General features: G+C 39.3%; 1 protein-coding gene across 3 annotated transcripts in view; it reads left to right on the forward strand.

Annotated features, from left to right (window-relative positions):
- The first annotated feature begins 14,085 nt into the window (after positions 1 to 14,085).
- The window catches only part of GXYLT1 (glucoside xylosyltransferase 1), a 63,257-nt gene continuing 57,740 nt past the window's right edge, over positions 14,086 to 19,602 (forward strand). Inside the window, exon 1 of one of the 3 annotated variants that reach the window (XM_001167787.7) lies at positions 14,086 to 14,616. In XM_001167787.7, coding sequence (XP_001167787.1) covers positions 14,396 to 14,616 — 221 coding nt within the window. In that variant the 5' untranslated portion in view covers positions 14,086 to 14,395. The remainder of the gene's footprint in view (positions 14,617 to 19,602) is intronic. The other 2 variants (XM_522357.8, XM_016923637.4) reach the window with 2 other exon arrangements.

Raw genomic sequence — 19,602 nt, forward strand, 5'->3', positions numbered from 1 at the left:
TTCTTTAGTGTTGTTAAATGAAAAATTAAAATTTGTGTTTATTATAAGATACTTTCAATGGAATACCAGCTAACCAGATATGTTCCTTTAAAACATGAATTTTTTTGTCTTATTTGTTTTTAACATGTTTCAAATGTTTTATACATTTTTGGAGATAGTAAAAATTTAAAAATGTAATAGGGAAAATATTTAATTTTTAAGTCAAAAACTATGCTTTAAAGGAATTACATCTTATGATCAAATAACTTTCAGGATGTATTTTAAATGAGCTGCAAGAGAGAAAAATCTGACAGGAGATGGGATTTTACCTGAATGGAGCATACTCATATTTCTACATAGGTGGGAAGATACTCATCTTTCTACATAGGCGGGAACACGGTGTAGCATGGAGATTAAGTGTGCTAACTGACACCTCATGTTTGAATCCTGTTGTAGAATGGAAATGAGCTTAAATTACCCAAGCTTACTTTCCATCTATAAAACAGGGCTAATAATGGTAATCACATCTAATTTATAGGGTTTTTGGGAGGATTAAGTCAATCCATGTAAAATTCTTAATTATCTGACACATACTGGTCACTCAGTAAATGTGAGCTTTTACCATTGTTATAGGTAAAATCCCATTACAAAAATACAAAAATATTTTTTGTAACAGTTATTTTCCTGCCCTCTTGGATGACCTAAAGTAATAGTGTTTTATAGATTTCACTAAATTTTCAGTGTAATATCAGATGTTTTCTCTGGATGCAGAAAGACCATCTTTCCATAATTAAAGAACCTGGTGGGTGTGCACTATGAGATTGGAGAAATGAATTAAGTTGACTTGAAATTATTTTACTTTTATTAATCACAGGTATCTCAACCTGCCTTTGTTTCACCCTACTTCAAGTACACTTCCACACCAGGAAAACAGACCCAAATTCCATAAATAGAACTGACGTTAAAATATGCGAAAGATTCAGAACCTAGCTTTAGGGTACATGTTTTTCTCTGTTTCATGAACTTACAGTGTGGTTTGAGCACTGGGTTCTTTTAGCCAAATTCCATACAAAAAGAATTTGGATGTTTTCCAGCATTTATTACCTTACTTTGCTATAAGTAAGAGTGAAGATAGGCCGGGTGTGATGGCTCATGCCAGTAATCCCAGCACTTTGGGCTGAAGCGGGCAGATATTTTGAGCCAAGGACCAGCCTGGGCAACATGGTGAAAGCTCATCTCTATAAAAAAATTTGAATATACATATATATATATGTATATTTAAAAAGTGAATATACTTTGAGGCACAGAAGAATATTCTTAAAACCTTTTGTATTATACAATAGAAATAAAGGTTTTATTTTTATTAAATGCTTTCCTAAAATGATAGTGGATAATAGACAAAGTGAAAACATTTAAAAAGGAAGAGAAACTTCAGCCTTTCTAAGTTGATAGCATGTTTATTAACTTTTAGATAAAGATCCTTATAGACTGAAAGAATGTAGCCTCTGCATTAATGGTAAATGGTCTAGAAGTTTTCGTTTCCACTGAGGCTTCCCCCACTCGCTTTTTTAAACTTCCTGCTATGGTTTGGATATGGTTTGTCCTCACCAAAACTCATGCTGAGGCCTGAGTCCCCAGTTTGATTGTGTTGGTAGGTGGTGCCTTTAAGAGGTGATTAGGTCATTGAGATGGATTAAAGGCTTTCTCATGAGGCTCAGTTAGTTCTGGAATGGATTCGCTCTTGCAGGAATGGATGAATTCTCACAAGAGTGGGTTGTTATAAAGTGAGGATGCTTCTTGTGTTCTGTTCTCTTTGCCCTCCTCAGTTCACCATCTGCTTTCCACCCTGAGTTGAAGCAGCATGAGGCCCTCATCAGATGGGCTCCCTGATCTTGGACTCCTCAGCCTTTGGACTCATAAGCCAAAATAAATCTGTTTTCTTTATAAATTGCCCAGTCTCAGGTATTCTGTTATAGCAAAAAAAAAAAAAAAAAAAAAAAAAAAGTGGATTGAGATACTTTTTTGCTCTGCTACTTACCTCTTTTCCAGAATCTTTTAAGGACTTGATGTAGGAACTGAGCTATTTAGTAAGTCATTGGTAGAAGTTTCCGCACTGTACTTTGAAAATTAAGTGAAAGCAGAAAAGTGAGTGCGTATGTAAGGAAAATAATAGTAAAAGAACGCTTTGACTTCTTAGCACTCGCCCTCTCCTGTATATCCCCAGGCACCTTCAGTTGTCTGGAACAAAGAATGTAGGAAAAACTGAAGAAATTCAGAACAGTTACCAATGACAAAAATCACTGATCAGAATAAAAAGACAAGGTTACAGAATATACGTTGTTACTGATCATTTTTCAAAAGCAGAAGGAAAAGAATGCCCTCCCTGGCCATTGAGGGTGATAAAAAGTAAGCCCCACTCCTATCACAGGCAACGAAGGACAGGGATGGAAAAAAAAAGTGAAGAAGAAGGGGAAAAAGCAAAAGTTATGAAAAAAATTAGAAAAGGGGACACTGGGATTCAGTCTGGATAATGGTAGAATCACTAGGAAGGGACAGAACAAATAGAACTTACAGCACATAAGTCTCTGGTGACGTTTTAAAAACATGATAAAGCATCTTCATGATGACTCTGTCATTAGCTAAAGTTTAACTTGTGTTTAGTAGACTATTTACTAAGACAGCAGTATGTGTAATACAGAATGATGTTCATCAAAACCAGTTCGCTTTAGGAAGCTGTCACAGAGAAGTTTTACCTTGAATTATAAGGTAATTCAAGACCCACTAAACCTGTGTGTATTATTTCCACTCCTTAGGAATTCCAGTTGGGGAGGTATCTATTTCACTGGGTCCTTGCCCCAAAAAGTTCCCCCAGGGGTTTATTCTTACAACTTGAAATGAAGGTTTTTTAAAAATATTATTTGGCGTGATTTACACTAGATATATGTGGCCATTTGTAAGAACAAAAGGAAATTATTAACTACTTTCCTGAATGCACATTCCTACCAGCGCAGATAATTTAAATTTTAAGTATGTAATGTGGAGTTGACCCTTGAACAACATGGGTTTTAACTGCCTGGGTGCACTTACACATGGATTTTCTTCCAACTCTGCCACGTCGAAGACAGCAAAATCAACCATTCCTCTTTTTCCTCAGCCTACTCAACATGAAGACTATGAGGATGAAGACCTTTATGATGATCAACTTCCACTTAATGAATAGTAAATATATTTTTCCTTCCTAATGATTTAACAATTTCTCTAGCTTACTTTGTTGAAGAATACAGTATATAATACATATACAAAATATGTGTTAATTAACTTTATGTTATCAGTAAGGCTTTTGGTCAACAGTAGGCTATTAGTAGTTACGTTTTGGGGGAGTCAAAAGTTGTATGCGAGGTTTTGACTGCTTGAGGGTTGGTGTCTCTAACCGCCACATTGTTTAAGGGTCAACTGAATTAGGCTTTGTGCTTAGCCGGTGCAGATATTCCTGTCTTTATGGAATAGTCTAATTCTGGAGCATATGAAATGCCATAAGACTAAATACTTCAATGGAAAAAATCAAGTAGCTACCTGGAAGGCTTCGGTGCTCTGGGACATGTTTCACATTCTTAGTCTCCCCTGTTGCTGGGAGTTATGGACTGTAATAGCTATTTCACTGTTGTAATACAGTAAGTATTTTGTTGACTTTGGTTTTATTTACATCAGTCTTATTTAATTCAGTGAACACTTATTGAGTATTATTTAATTCAGTGAACACTTACTATGTATGAGTATACATACTCAATAAGATGTGGAATGGCCATCTTAGAGACTGTAAATAATTACAGTGCCATAACTACAATAATAAAAACATGTATGAGATGCAGACAAGAGAGAGTGCTTGCCACCCATTTGTTTCTAGAAAATTCACCTAGGCTAAAGTATCTACTGCAAGTCCACATTGAAAATGTTAGGGCCTCATCTTGATGTTTGAAGCTGATAATTTTGGGTGTCACCAGTAGTTTTAGCCCAACTCCAGTTTTATTTACTCCAGCTTGAATTTTTGAAAGTTTAAGACTTTAAGCCATGTAAAGTGAGACAATTTATCATTTTCCTGCACTAATTTTTAAAAAATCATACAACAGCTGAATGAGGTCTGCTATGTCCTTTTTGTAGATGAAGAAGCGTATTACATCACTCTGTCCAAAAGAAATTTTATTCAGATTTATTTCAGAAAGAGCTTTACTTCACCTGAGAAATTGCCTTTTCCTTATGGACAAAGCAGATTATTAATTGGTTGCCCGATATTTTTGCTGTAGTTGTGAGAAATCTCCTATTAAAATTGGGTTCAGGCTGGGTGCGGTGGCTCACACCTGTAATCCCAGCACTTTGGGAGGCCGAGGTGGGCAGATCACCTGAGGTTGGGCGTTCGAGACCAGCCTGGCCAATACGGTGAAACCCCGTCTCTACTAAAAATACAAAAAATTAGCTAGTCATAGTGGCAGGCACCTGTAATCCCAGCTACTTGGGAGACTGAGGCAGGAGAATTGCTTGAAACCAGGAGATGGAGGTGGCAGTGAGCAGAGATCCCACCCCTGCACTCCAGCCTGGGTGACAGAGCGAGACTCCATCTCAAAAAAAAAAAAAAAAGTTGAGTTCGGTTTTAATAATTATGTGGGCTTGGTTGTCTGCTTATCTGCATTCTAACTTTTTAGTCTTTTTTTTTAATCAGAGGAAAAAGATTTAATATAAAGATTCAAGCTTCACATCATGACAAATAATAAATTGTGAAATATAATTTTTTCTTCTTCTTTTCGTATTTTTTATAAATATTGGGTTTCACAACATTGCCCAGGCTGGACTTGAACTCCTGGGCTCAAGCCATCCTCTCGAGTTGGCCTCCTAAAGTATTGGGATTATAGGTGTGAGCCATGGAGGCTGGTGGTGGCTCTTTTTCTATTTTAATCTAATTTCTTATTCTTGATCTTTTTTGTATTTTTCCAGAGTTTGATTTTTATCTACTTGTTTTTCTTTTGTTTTTATAAATGGCCACAAATATCTAGTGTAAATCAGGCCAAATAGTATTTAAAAAAAAAATCTTCCTTATTTCAAGTTGTAAGAATAAACTCCTAGGGGAACTATTTGGGGCAAGGATCCAGTGAGATACGTACCTCCCCATCTGGAATTCCTGAGGAGTGGAAATAATACATACAGTTTTAGTAGGTCTTTAGATTACATCTAGATTTAAATCGGCTGACCTACCTGGAAGAAGGGAGTTTGGATGAAAGCTACCACCTCATCATCATTTTTCTAATGAATCTTTTAGCAAGAAAATTCAGAAACTAAATGGATATTATTTTCATTATCCTCTTTTAATTCATAATCCAACAATAAAATGGTCCTGTGTTTACTTTTGGAGTCAGCAAGAATGGGAAGAGTTGGAAGGTTATAAAACTAGTTTGGGAGAAGACTTCTAAAGGACAAAGAAAATGACGGTGAACACATTTTGTTTTTTAATTTTTAATTTCTGTGGGTACATAGGAGGTGTATATATTTACAGGGTACATGAGATGTTTTGATACAGACATGTAATGCATAATAATCACATCATGGAGATTGGAGTATCCATCTCCTCAAGCATTTATCCTTTGTGTTACTGACAATCCAATTATACTCTTTTAGTTATTTTTAAATGTACAATTATGTTATCAAATAGAAGGTCTTATTCATTCTATTTTTTTGTACTCATTAACTATCCTCACCACCCCCACCATCTACCCTTCCCAGCCTCTAGTAACCATCCTTCTACTATCTGTCTCCATGAGTTTAACTGTTTTAATTTTTAGATCCCACAAATAAGTGAGAACATGGGATTTTTGTCTTTCTGACCCCGGCTTATTTCACTTAACATAATCATCTCCAGTTCCATCCATGTTGTTGCAAATGACTGGATCTCATGTTTTTTATGGGTGAGTAGTACTCCATTGTTTGTATGTACCACATTTTCTTTATCCAGTCATCTGTTGATGGACATTTACTTTGCTCCCAAATCTTAGCTATTGTAAACAGTGCTGTAATAAACACCAGAGTGCAGATATCTCTTCAATATACTGATTTCCTTTCTTTTGGGTATATACCCAGCAATGGGATTGCTGGATACTATGGTAGCTCAATTTTTAGTTTTTTTTTGAGGAACCTCCAAACTGTTCTCCATAGTGGTTGTACTAATTTACATTCCCACCAACAATGTACAAGGATTCCCTTTTCTCCACATCCTTGCCAGCATTTGTTATTGCCTGTTTTTTGGATAAAAGTCATTTTAACTGGGGTGAGATGATATCTCATTGTAGTTTTGATTTGCATTTCTCTGATGATCAGTGATGTTGAGCACCTTTTCATATGCCTTTTTGCCATTTGTACATCTTCTTTTGAGAAATGTCTATTCAAACATTTGGCCCATATTTTGATTGGATTATTAGATTTTTTTTCCTACAGAGTGTTGCTTGAGCTCCTTATATATTCTGGTTATGAATCCCTGGTCAGAGGGGTAGTTTGCAAATATTTTCTCCAATTCTGTGGGTTTCCTCATGTTGTTGTTTCCTTTGCTGTGCAGAAGCTTTTCAACTTGATATGATTCCATTTGTCCATTTTTGCTTTGGTTGCCTGTGCTTATGGGGTGTTACTCAAGAAATTTTTGCCAAGACCAAGGTCCTGGAGATTTTCCCCAATGTTTTCTTTTAGTAATTTCATAGTTTGAGGTCTTAGAGTTAAGTCTTTAATCCAGTTTGATTGGATTTCTGTATACGGTGAGAGATAGGGGTCTAGTTTCATTCTTATGCATATGGATATCCAGTTTTCCCAGCACCATTTATTGAAGAGATTGTCTTTTCCCATTGTATATTGTTGGCACCTTTGTCAAAAATGAATTCATTGTAGCTGTGTGGACTTGTTTCTGGATTCTCTTTTCTTTTCTATTCTTTTTTTTTTTTTTTTTGGAGACAGAATCTCACTGTGTCACCCAGGTGGGAGTACAGTGGTGCAATCTTGGCTCACTGCAACCTCCACCTCCTGGGTTCAAGAATTCTCGTGCCTCAGCCTCCTGAGTAGCTGGGATTACAGGTGTGCACCACCACACCCAGCTAATTTTTTATTTTTAGTAGAGACGGGTTGCGTCATGTTGGCCAGGTTGGTCTCTAACTCCTGGCCTCAAGTGATCCACCTGCCTTGGTCTCCCAAAGTGCTGGGATTACAGGTGTGAGCCACTGCGCCTGGCCTCTGGGTTCTATTTCATTGGTCTATGTATCTGTTTTTATGCCATTACCATGCTATTTTGGTTACTATAGCTCTGTAGTACAATTTGAAGTCAGGTAATGTGATTCCTCTAGTTTTGTTCTTTTTGCTTATTAGGATAGCTTTGGCTATTCTGTGTCTTTTGTGATTCCATATAAATTTTAGGATTGTTATTTCTATTTCTGTGGAGAATGTCATTGGTATTCTGATAGAGATAGCATTGAATCTGTATATTGCTTTGGGTAGGTAAGTATGAACATTTTAACAATATGATTCTTCTAATCCATCAAAATGGAATCTCTCCATTTTTTTGTGTCCTCTAAATTTCTTTCATCAATGTTTTATAGTTTTCATTGTAGAGATCCTTCACTTCTTTAATTCCTAGATATTTAATTTTATTTGTGGCTCTTTTAATTGGGATTACTTTTGTTATTTTTCAGATTGTTCACTTTTGGCATATAGAAATGCTACTGATTTTTGTATGTTGATTTTTTATCCTGAAACTTTACTGAATTTGTTTATCAGTTCTAATAGTTTTTTGGTGGAGTCCTTAGGTTTTTTCCAAATGTAAGATTATAATTATCTGCAAACAAGGATAATTCAACTTCTGTTCCAATTTGGATGCCCTTTATTTATTTCTCTTGTCTGATTGCTCTAGCTAGGACTTCCAGTAGTATGTTGAATAACAGTGGTGAAAGCGGGTGGTGGTGAATGCACTTTTAAAAAGAAAATAGGTTGAGTTCCCAGAAGAAAAGAGCAGTGATCTGGCCTTAGGCCTGAGAAGTAGTTTTTTTGTTGTTGTCTGTTTGTTTGTTTGTTTTTGAGACAGAGTCTTGCTCTGTTGCCAGGCTGGAGTGCAGTGGCGCGATCTCTGCTCACTGCAACCTCCGCCTCCTGGGTTCAAGTGATTCTCCTGCCTCAGCCTCCCGAGTAGCTGGGACTACAGGCACTTGCCATCATGCCCAGCTAATTTTTGTATTTTTAGTAGAGACAGGGTTTCACCATGTTGGCCAGGATGGTTTCAATCTCTTGACCCTGTGATCTGCCCGCCTCGGCCTCCCAAAGTGCTGGATTTTTTGGCTTTTAATAAGGGAAAAATTTTTTAAAAGCCTATGTTTTCTAGCAAAGAATAAGATAAATAATTTAAGGAACACTTTCACTTAATTGGAAAAGAGAGCAAAAAAGAATTTTTACTTTATTAAAAATAAAATATATAAATGTAAAAATAAAGGAAACCAAACATAACAGGATTACCTAGTGATGTAATTTCTGTATAGAATGGAATATGAGGGAACAATAAGAATTATGAGTTCAGCCAAGCATCAGACAGAAGTGTGATAGTATCAGAATTCTTAATTATTTTCAGTCTTCAATGTTTGGGAACCTGGGTCAGAAGAGTCTTGAAACCTTTTCTTTCTTTCTTTCCTCCCTTCCTTCCTCCCTCCCTCCCTCCCTCCCTTCCTTCCTTCCTTCCTTTGCTTATTTCCTTTTAAAAGTTTAAAAAATTTGTTTGGGGGTACATAGTATGTGTATATATTTATAGGGTACATGAGATGTTTTGATAAAGGCAGGCAATGCAAAATAATCACATCATGGAGAATAGGGTATCCATTCCTTCAAGCATTTATCCTCTGTGTTACAAACGATTCAATTACATACAGTTTTAGTTATTTTTAAAATGTACCATTATGCTATGGTCACCCTGTTGTGCTATCAAATAGTAGGTCTGTTCTTTAATATTATAATTATGAGACTTGGCTGATGACAAGAATTTGCATATGGGTGTTTTCTTTTTTTATATATTTTTTAATTTTTTGAGACGGCTTTTTGCTCTTGTTGCCCAGGGTGGAGTGCAATGGCGCGATCTCAGCTCACTGTAACCTCTGCCTCCCGGGTTCAAGCGATTCTCCTGCCCTCAGCCTCCCAAGTAGCTGGGATTACAGGCATGTGCCACCATGCCCGGCTAATTTTGTATTTTTAGTAGAGACGGCATTTTACTATGTTGATCCGACTGTTTTTAGTAGAGACGGGGTTTTACTATGTTGGTCAGGCTGTTCTCAAACTCTTGACCTCAGGTGATCCACCGACTTCGGCTTCCCAAAGTGCTGGGATTACAGGCATAAGCCACCACACCTGGCCTATGGGTGTTTTAATTCAAAATTTCGTCATGACTAAATTTCCCTACAAATCTAGCTTTATATTTTACTGACAATTTTTGTTTGTTTGTTTGTTTTTGTTTTGAGATGGAGTCTCACTCTGTCAGCCAGGCTGGTATTCAGTGGTGTGATCTTGGCTCACTGCAACCTCCACCTCCTGGGCTCAAGTGATCCTCCCACTTCAGCCTCCCGAGTAGCTGGGACCACAGATGCACAGCACCATGCCCAGCTAATTCTTGCATTTTTTTATAGAGACGGGTTTTCACCATGTTGCTCAGGCTCATCTTGAATTCCTGAGCTCAAGTGACCTTCCTGCCTTGGCCTCCCAAAGTGCTGCGATTACAGGCATGAGCCATTGCGCCTGGCCGTTACTATTTTTTAAAAATAATATATTCTGTTTTACTAATCGGTATGCAGGGTTCTTGAAGTTTGAACCAGGGAGAAATAGAGGGACATCCAGAGGATATTCCTCATTCTCTTTCCCACCTAGCCCACTGTACACTTTCCCTACCTTGTAGATGGAAATGTCAGCGAAATTCTGGTATCATATAGGAGGTTAAGGCATCCTCATTAATTAGTTTTCCACCGCTTTTCTTTTTTCAGTTTAAATTATTTATTTATTTTTTAATCTTTCACTACTTCTTTTTCTACTCTTGTGGCCTGTAGCAACGTGTTTTTAAGAATGAAGAGCATCACTTTACTCTTTCATCCTTCCTCTGACTCTTTCCCTACAGTTACTGGTCTGAATGAACACATAAAATGAGATTTTTGTGCAAACTAAACATTATTTTCCAACTTTTCCTCCAGTCCAACAAAGTCTCTAGGAATTGGACTGTGGAAAATGGGGAAATATACTAGAAGCCCACTAGCGGAGAGAATGAATTTTACTTTTAGCCTGAGTTTCTGATTCTTTGTGCTCTGCTACTAATCTGACTTGCATTTCACTGATTGTAAATTTTGTTTTAGACTCCAAGATCAGTCTGAAAGATTTTCATATAACATTGGTTCCCTTTTTGCTTTCAATTTGAATTTGTACCACTCCATTTAGTGCTTATTTGTTCCTAGTGAGATAGCATGGCGTAATGGAAAAGAACAAGAAATAGAAATCTTAGAGGATTTCTATCTGAATTTTGGATCTTATTATTAACCATGTGGTAAATGAACATTTCTGAATTTCAGGCTGTTTGCTTTTTTTGGGGGGGGATTGTTTTTATTTTTAAATTTTTCTTGCTATCTGTGGTCACATCTCTATCAGGCTCGTGTTTTTTTTTGTTTGTTTGTTTTGTTTTTTTTTTTAGAATAGAATAACATCTCCTACTTCATAGGAATGCTATAAAGATTAAATTAAACTTTTTTTTTTTTTTTTTTTTTGTAGAAAGAGGGGTCTCATTATATTACCCAAGCTGTTTTTGATCTCCTGGCCTCAAGCAATCCTCCCAGCTCCACCTCCCAAAGTGCTGGGATTACAGGTGTGAGCCACCGTGCCCAGCCAAGGATTAAATTCCATTATGCATAGACCTTTATAAAATGGAAGTCATGCAAAAAGGTTTTTTTTTTTTTCCTGCAAAAAGAGTTTTTGAATTTTACTCTGAAAAGGTGTAGAATTTAACTTTCTCCATGTCTTTTTTTTTTTTAAGGAATCAAGTACTTAAGGTAGAAGTGTAAAGAAAATGCTGAGCAGGCCCCCAAATCTGCTCTAGACTGATTTAGAGAAGACATTTTAAAAAAATGAAAACGGGAGCCGGGCGCAGTGGCTCACGCTGTAATCCCAGCACTTTGGGGAGGCCGAGGTGGGTGGATCACGAGGTCAGGAGATAGAGACTATTCTGGCCAACATGATGAAACCCCGTCTCTACTAAAAATACAAAAAATTAGCCGGGCCTGGTGGCACGCACGCGCCTGTAGTCCCAGCTACTCAGGAGGCTGAGGCAGGAGAATCACTTGAACCCGAGAGGCGGAGGTTGCAGTGAGCTGAGATTGTGCCACTGCACTCCAGCCTGGTGACAGAGCAAAACTCCATCTCAAAAAAAAAAAAAAAAAAAAAGAAAACGCCCATTAATTGAACGCCTATTATATATCCAGGATGTACTAAGAGCTATACGAAAAATCAAGATTAATCTTTTAAATATAAAATTATTGAGATGTGGCTTAATTCTGAATCAGAGAATTTTCCAGATCATGGAGATCTCTATCTCCTAAACAACAAATATTGATAATTTTAAATTACTTTTTCTCCACCTAAATTTACCTATTTGATACGATGAATGAAGGTCAACATGGATTAAAAATTTGGATATCAGTCTATCATTAGAGAATTAAGAGACTGGTATAGAGAGAAAAAAATAGATTTAGGAATACATACCTTCACGCAGTACATGGAAGAAACACCTAACTGTTGTGACATCAAATATGTTAAAGCGTTTTCATTAACTTAATTTTAGGAATATCAAAATGCAACGTGTAAATCCGGTTAATAATTAGAGGGGATGCCAGCATGCACACAGCTCCTCCAAGATAACCAGTTAAGATGATGTGTGAGTAACAGAAAAATCATTTCTATTTTTGGAATGGTTTATATAATTTTTCAACAGAAAATTACAGGATTAGAAGGAACCTAAAAGGATGATATGGTCCAGTACCCTGACGTCAATAAATGAGTGGCTATTTTTCCTGATATGCTCTTTTCATAAAATTGTTGCAGAAATGAAAACTGCTTGCCTTCTCTTTTTGCCATTCCATTATTTTAACCATCTGTGGGTCAAGGAGTTATTCTTAATTATTACTACGTTTAGTTTCTTTGTTGAAATAGAGAACAGTTATAGTTAGTATCTTTTAAATTAAACACTTTTTGAGTACTAGCTCTTACTCTAGTTTCTTGGTACCATATCTTTCAGCTTTCTCTCAAAAGGTATTTTCATTCTTATCAATGCTTTTCCTATCATTCTGGGTACTTCGTTAAGTTTATCTTCATTTCTCTAAGAAGTGTAAGGTGTAGTGGAAGTATTAATTTAGTATTCTTGTGGTTTCTATTTGCCTGTTTTCCCTTTGAGAGCAGTACACTCCTTTTATTTCTGAATACTCTGCATCAGAGCCCCTTGTCTGGCATGTAGAATATGTTCAATAAATGTTTATTGAATGCATAAATGTGTGTTCTCATTCTCTTTACACATCTTGATAGCATGCTAATGTTCATTTTTTATCAGGTAAAGCAAGAAGGGAAGGAAGTTGAACCTTAAATTTGTTTAGTGACTTTATCATGGTTACAGAACCACTACTTTTTTGGTATAGGGAGCCAAGGATCCAAATGGAGACTGCTACTATTTTGCGCAGCATTTCCCCACCTTGTATCTCATGGCCAAACTTTTCAACGCCCCAGATGCAATTTCAGCAGTTAAACGCATGATTTTTCCCCATGAATGTGTGTTCGTGTGTGTGTGTATTTTTAAGTATCCCTTCCCTCACTTTTTGGCACTGGTGCTGCTTTCTGCCTCCAATCTCTCCTCTCTCTATTTCAGCCTCCACATTACAGCCAGAATCTGCTCTCTAAAATGCAATTGTGATCATGTTACTTCCCTATTTAAAAACCCTTCAATGGTTCACTAATGTCTTGCAGATTAAATTCAAACTCCTTGGTGTGCTAAACAAAGCACTCAAATATCTGGCCCCTTCTACGCGCTTATCGCTCATCATACCCTCTCTTGCATTCACTTAGCTGGTGGTATCAAACTTCACACAGTTCCCTACACAAGAGCCTGTTTATTGATCCTTCAGCCTGGAATTACTTCCCTTACCCGACTCAAGACTCTAGCGCCACCTTTGCTATGAAGTCTCTCTTGACCATACTCACAGATAGAACTGATTGTTCCTTTGTGTGTATGCCCACACCCTTACAGGCCTGGATCTTAAGTCTGTTATCACTGCGTTGCGCTTATTTACAAGTATCCGCTGTCCCACCCACGCTCCACTTAGGCCTCTTTATACCCCTAGGTACTCACACAGAGCTTGGCACAAGTGATGCTTTATAAATGGTCAATGAATGAACGTAGTGGAAACACAGAAGAAGAGGGAGAAGAACTGGGGAAGAAAGAAGCTCTGTGGAGAGAATACTAATTGTTTTGCACATGAAAATAATGAGTTGTGAGGGAGGCCAAAAAGGTCAAAGGGAAGAGCCCTGCCTTACAGGAACTCACTGTCTGCTGGGAGGCAAGAGGTAAGGTCCGCATACCAAACACACGAAGCAATGAGCTTATCTGGGTGAAAATGGCTCGTGCACATTATAGTATCACAGAAACTTAGAGGCTGGGGGAGGATGGAGAGGAAACTGGCCTAGTCAAGTGTCTTCTAAGTGCTAGGCGGCTTTCGAGCGTTAAACAGTTTAATCTTTACAACCACCCCATGATGAGGATAGTAGCTCCATTTTAGGGACGAAGAAACATGCTCAGAGAATTTAGGTTGCCCAATGTCACAAACTACCATGTGGAAGGACCATAATTAGAATTTAGGTCAACTGCCTCCAGAGCCCTGAGGCTTTCGCTCCCCCTCTCTCGGCGGTCGAGACCCACAGGGCTCCCATTCACCTGCGCGTCGGCCTGCGCTGGCTATAGCCCTCAAGCGCGCCGCGTTCCGCGCACTCACACCATCCTCTGCGCGCCAGCCCTGCGTCCCTCCCACGCGAACTGCGCCGGCGCGTCCAGCCCTCCCGCCCGGGGGAGGGGCGGGGTTGCGTCGCTGCCGCTGACCCTTGAGCGCGCGGCGGCAGAGGCGGTGTCCAGTCTTCCGGGCGGGTAGTCCTTCAGCTCCGGAGCCGCGACTGCGCTCGCCTAGGTGGTGGGCGGGGAGGGAAGGAAGGGAGCGGGCGCAAGGCGGCGGCGGGGGCGGCTGCGGGTGAGGAACTTGTTGCGCCCGCGGCTGCGCGGTGCCCCTCCCTCCGCTCCAGTTCGTCGGGGCGGGCGCGGCGGCGGCGGAGAAGGAGGAGCGCGGCCGGGGCGATGCGGCGCTACCTGCGCGTCGTGGTGCTGTGTGTGGCCTGCGGCTTCTGCTCGCTCCTTTACGCTTTCAGCCAGCTCGCCGTGTCCCTGGAAGAAGGAGCGGGCGGCGGTGGCGGGAAGCCGCAGGCCGCAGTGGCTTCCTGGCTCGCGGGCGGCGGACGCGGCGCCGTGAGAGGCGCCGGCGTCGCGGGCCCCGCAGCGCATCCCGGCGTGTCGGACAGGTACGGGCAGTTCCCGGTGTGGGGGACGCGGCGGGCGCGGGGCGCTGGGCGCGGGCTCGGCCTAGCCCGGGCTGCTCGCCGGTGGGTGCCGCGTCTCCCGCGTCTTTCCTCCTGTCTCTGACCCCTCACTCATTTCCCTCCTTCTCCTCCGGCCGGGGCTAAACCCGCGCTGCTCCCGCCTGAGAGTGTCCTACACTTTCTGTGTTTATCTTTTGACCCAGTCATGCGCCCTTTAAAGCAGTTAGAAATTAATTTTCAACTTTTTAAAAAGAGGGTTCTTTGAAAATAAGAGGTGTCCACAAAAGCCTTACTGTTGCCTGGCTAGTGAGAATTTCCTCTTGTTTCAGTGGAGTTCAAGTTGAGATATTTAAACATGAGGCTGGCGCCCTAGTTCAGTGTTTAAGGATTGTGTGTGTGTGTGTGAGTGTATATGTGTGTGTATTTTGTCCATCATGCTGATTTTCCTGTGTTAACGCTTACACTTCTGAGTATTAGCCATGGTTAGTTAAATTTGGAAATGGCATTTGTGCGGGTTGTGAAATTTTCTTTTGGAAACACTCAGTTTATTAAGAAACTTAGAGCAAATTAAGAAAAATGAGCGATACTTGGCGTGCTCAAGTCTGTTGTTGGATGGGATGGAGTTACCTTTGTTGACAAATTGGTATTTAAAAAGCGACGTAATGACTTAGGACGTAATCACTGCCAGAGTGGGAATCAACATGAGATTTAAATAGAAAAAAAAGGTTTCTGTCAACGCATTATGAATGCTTGAAATCTGAGCGTTTGCACTGCCTTGCAACATGGACACTTCCACCTTATGTATGGGCATCTCTCTGGGAACGACCTGAAGTGCTCCCTACCAAGACTTGGCAAATGCTGCTTTGATATAGAGAAGTATAGGGTTTGTCGGAAGAGGGAGTATAGATCAGTTGTGGGCTGTTGTTTAACATCATTTTGAGAGTTGATGGTCATTCCCAGAATGAAAGGGGAGTTTGGGCAGAGGAGCAGCGTGGAAAGCGGACTTGTCATGTTTTTACCCTGAGATTTGATTACAGTCAGGGTAATTCCTACATCAGGACCCTCAGTTGTCTGTCCTGGGAGAAAGCAGTCACTGAAGACTTGAATGAGCTCGTGAAAAATGACAGGTTGAAGCTAAACTGTTTATGGCCTAGTATGTTATTGTGAAGCATTTGCAATTATGGAAAAGGAATTATTTTTATATGGGGTAGAATTGTAAGGAAGCAACATTTTAATTAAATATTGAATGAAATTAGACTGATGTTAACATTACATTTTTAGTGCCTTGGTCTTAGATATTTTATTTTGTGACAGAAATTTACAAATTTTGTTCGCTTGACCAGCTAATTTTAATAAAATTATTTGAAATTTTCGAAAATAGCCTCAGTTTTAATAAACATCCAATATAATCATTACTGAAATGTTAAGTTTTATGTGTCAGGATTAAGTCAACCGAAATACTGTACTTTTTTAGGTCCTTTGAGTAGCATTACTCTTTATTTTAAATGAGGCGTACATCTAAGTTAGAACTATAGGTGTATTTATCTCTCTTTGTAAAAAATGTGATGAAGAACAGCATGTCACCACATTTGCGCGCATAAGAAACCATTTGGGCAGGGGAACAACGTGGAAAAGTTGGATTGTGAAGTTTTACTCTATGGTTAGATTAAGATCACGCAAATTACTAAGACCTCAGGACTCTATTTTATATATCGTCATTTATAACATCTTTATAGAAATCTCATAGAATTAAATCAACTTTTGGCAACGCTCGGTAGCTCACGCCTGTAATCCCAGAATTTGGGGAGACTGAGTGGGGATGATTGATTGCTGGAGGCCAGGAGTTTGACACCAGCCTCGTCAACAACCCATCTTTACAAAAAATAAAAAAATTAAAAAAAAATTTACTGAATGTGGTGTTTCACACCTGTAATCCCAGCACTTTGGGAGGCTAAGGTGGGAGGATCACTTGAGCCCAGGAGTTCAAGGCTACAGTGAGCTATGATTGCACCAGTGTAATCCAACCTGGGCGACAGAGCAAGATCCTGTCTCAAAAAAAAAAAAAAAAAAAATTAACTTTTTTGGCCACCATGAGATACGGTATAGAAATCCCTAACCTCTTCATGTATAAATCATTTGGCCAAGATCCAAAGCAAATCAGTGTTGGAGGAGGATTAGAAACTGTATCCTTGGAGTGTTATACAAGAGCTCTTTCTGTAAAGAAAGATAAGGGTCTAGTTTAGATAGTGGACTCAGTGGGCAGTGGGGCTATGGGGCAAGCCAGCAGCTTCCTCTTTTCAGTAGTACTTAGGTATTATTGCATTTTTGCCTTTTTTGATAACATCTTACTTGAAAGATTATAACTATTTCTCTCTTTTTATTTTAAACACGGGATCTAGGTTTGTACCCAGTAAGTTCCATTGGTCAGATCTTATAAAAACTATTCATGGTATAGAATTTCATGACGACAAAAGACTTGGAGTCCTTGAAGTAAGAACTTTAAAATGAAAGGAACAGTTTTTCAGTGGAATCTCTTATCCGTTAGTGTATTCTGTTTGAAGCCATGATTTTAATAATCAGAAAATACATGGGTCTTGGAGTCAGATAAACCCGTGTTCTCAGTATTCTGGCTCTGGTTGCTGTGAGACTTTGCCTAAATTGTGTCACATGCCTGTGTTTTAATTTCCTCACCTGTAAAATGTAGATAATACTTAAATTTTTTTAGCTTTAGTAGGGTATAATTGATAAATAGAAACTGTATATGTTTAAGGCATACAACTTGATAGTTTGACATACATATACATTGAGAAATGATCACAGTTAAGCTAGTTAACATCATCACTTCACATAGGGTTTTTTTTTTTTGTGGTGAAAGCACTGAAGATCTACTGTCTTAGCACATTTTAGGTATACTGTACACTTTGTTAACTATAGTCATCAGGCTGTACATTAGATTACCTTACTTAATTTGTAATAGAATTCTTAGTTGTCTTTGATGAAAATTCAGTAAAACTATCTCAAGCAAAACATATTTATAGGCTTATACAGTTTTTGAAATGAAGGAAAAACTGCAGATAGCAGGGCAGCTCAAAGGACCTTAAGGGCTGGGGACTCTTTTCCAGTAAAGACAAAACTTTGTTCATGGGGTTTTTCTGTTCTTGCAGGTTTTATTCTCTAATCTCAAATACAAAATCCTAGGAAAAGGCTGTCATTGGACTTGCCTGGGTTGCATGCCCGTTTGTGGACCAGTCAGTGTTACTTGGGATGGGGAACTCTGATTTGTTGACTCTGTGTCACTTGCACATTCCTGTGGCAGACAGAATAACATGATTGGTGTTGGAGAGGAGCGGTGCCTCAAAGGAGAAGGAATGCTGGATAGGCAGTGGCTGTTCTAGAAGGAGATCTACTCAAGCTCTTCAGTGTGGACAGACTGTATTAAGGTGTTTGACAGAAAGCAGTAGTTATTACCGGACATCACTACTTCATACCACTTTGTTGCATTTTAGTTACTCAGGATGATTAAATTATCATATTTCACTGATGAGTCCTGACATTGATTATCAAAATTTTACCTGTGGCTATACAGCAGTATTGGTAGTGGGGAATCAAGAAATTACTAAATGTTTCAGTGATACCATTCCTGGACCCATCATGCCCTTGGAGTCTCCTTATGTGTCTCCTTGTCACACAGGGAGGTAATTATTTCACTTTCTTTTTTAGATCTGGTTAGGCCATAGAGTTGTCATTTCTGCTGGATCCTGGGAATACTAGTGTTATATACTGAGAACTTAAAGAATAGAAAGTATGAGTTTTGGAGTGACAGACTTCAGCTTTGCCACTTACTGACTGTGTTGACCTTGAACTTGTTTTCTTCATCAGAGAGAAGAGTATGATATTGTTTGTGAGAACTGAAATTAAATATTAAATAGCTGATACAGAGTACCTAGTATGGTGCCTGACACAACAACATTTTAGCTAATATCATTTTGGTAATTTAAATTTTAAGTTGGGATTTTTTTTTTCTTCCAATTTCTGACCTCTGGGAAAAATTCTGGTCATTGGGCTCCAGTTAAGACCTGTTAAATCAAAATGCCCTGGCAGTGGGGTCCAGGAATTTATGTTTTAGATATGTGCTCCAGCTTGTTATAAAACCAAAAATTGAGAATAGTTTGGGCACTATTTTCACACTACTGTTTTTAGTGAAGTTCCCCCCCCCCCTCGCCTTTTTTTTTTTTTTTGAGATGGAGTCTTGCTCTGTCACTCAGGCTGCAGTGCAGTGGTGCGATCTCAGCTCACTGCAAGCTCCGCCTCCCGGGTTCATGCCATTCTCCTGCCTCAGCCTCCCAAGTAGCTGGGACTACAGGTGCCTGCCACCATGCCCAGCTAATTTTTTGTATTTTTAGTAGAGATGGGGTTTCACCATGTTAGCCAGGATGGTCTCCATCTCCTGACCTCATGATCCGCCCACCTCAGCTTCCCAAAGTGCTGGGATTACAGGCATTAGCCACCGTGCCCAGCCCTTTTCCCCCCTTTTTTCTGCAGTTATGTTTGAAGAAGAGAGTTGAGTCAGTGAACAGTAAAGAAAGTTGAATTACTTACTAAAGCCACTTTAATCTCTGCTTTGTTACTGCAAAAACATCTTACATAAAACCAGTGCCCTATACTTTGTATTTTAGGTCACTGAAGGATCATAGTGGTATCTACGTTACATATTTGTGAAGGGTTATCTTGGTTTCTTTGGGCTGCTATAACAAAATACCATCGACTAGAGAGCTTAGAAACTACAGAAATTTATTTCTTACAGTTCTGGAGACTAGAAATCCAAGTCAAGGTACCAGCAGATTCAGTGTGTGATGAGGACCCATTTCCTGGTTCATAGATGGCGCCTTCTCCCTGTGTTCTCACATGGTAGAAGAGGCGAGGCAGTCCCCTTTTATAAGGCCCCCCACTAATCCCATTCATGGGGGC

Source organism: Pan troglodytes, chromosome 10 (genome assembly GCF_028858775.2).
Source record: "Pan troglodytes isolate AG18354 chromosome 10, NHGRI_mPanTro3-v2.0_pri, whole genome shotgun sequence".
In the NCBI taxonomy this organism is placed as follows: Eukaryota; Metazoa; Chordata; class Mammalia; order Primates; family Hominidae; genus Pan; species Pan troglodytes.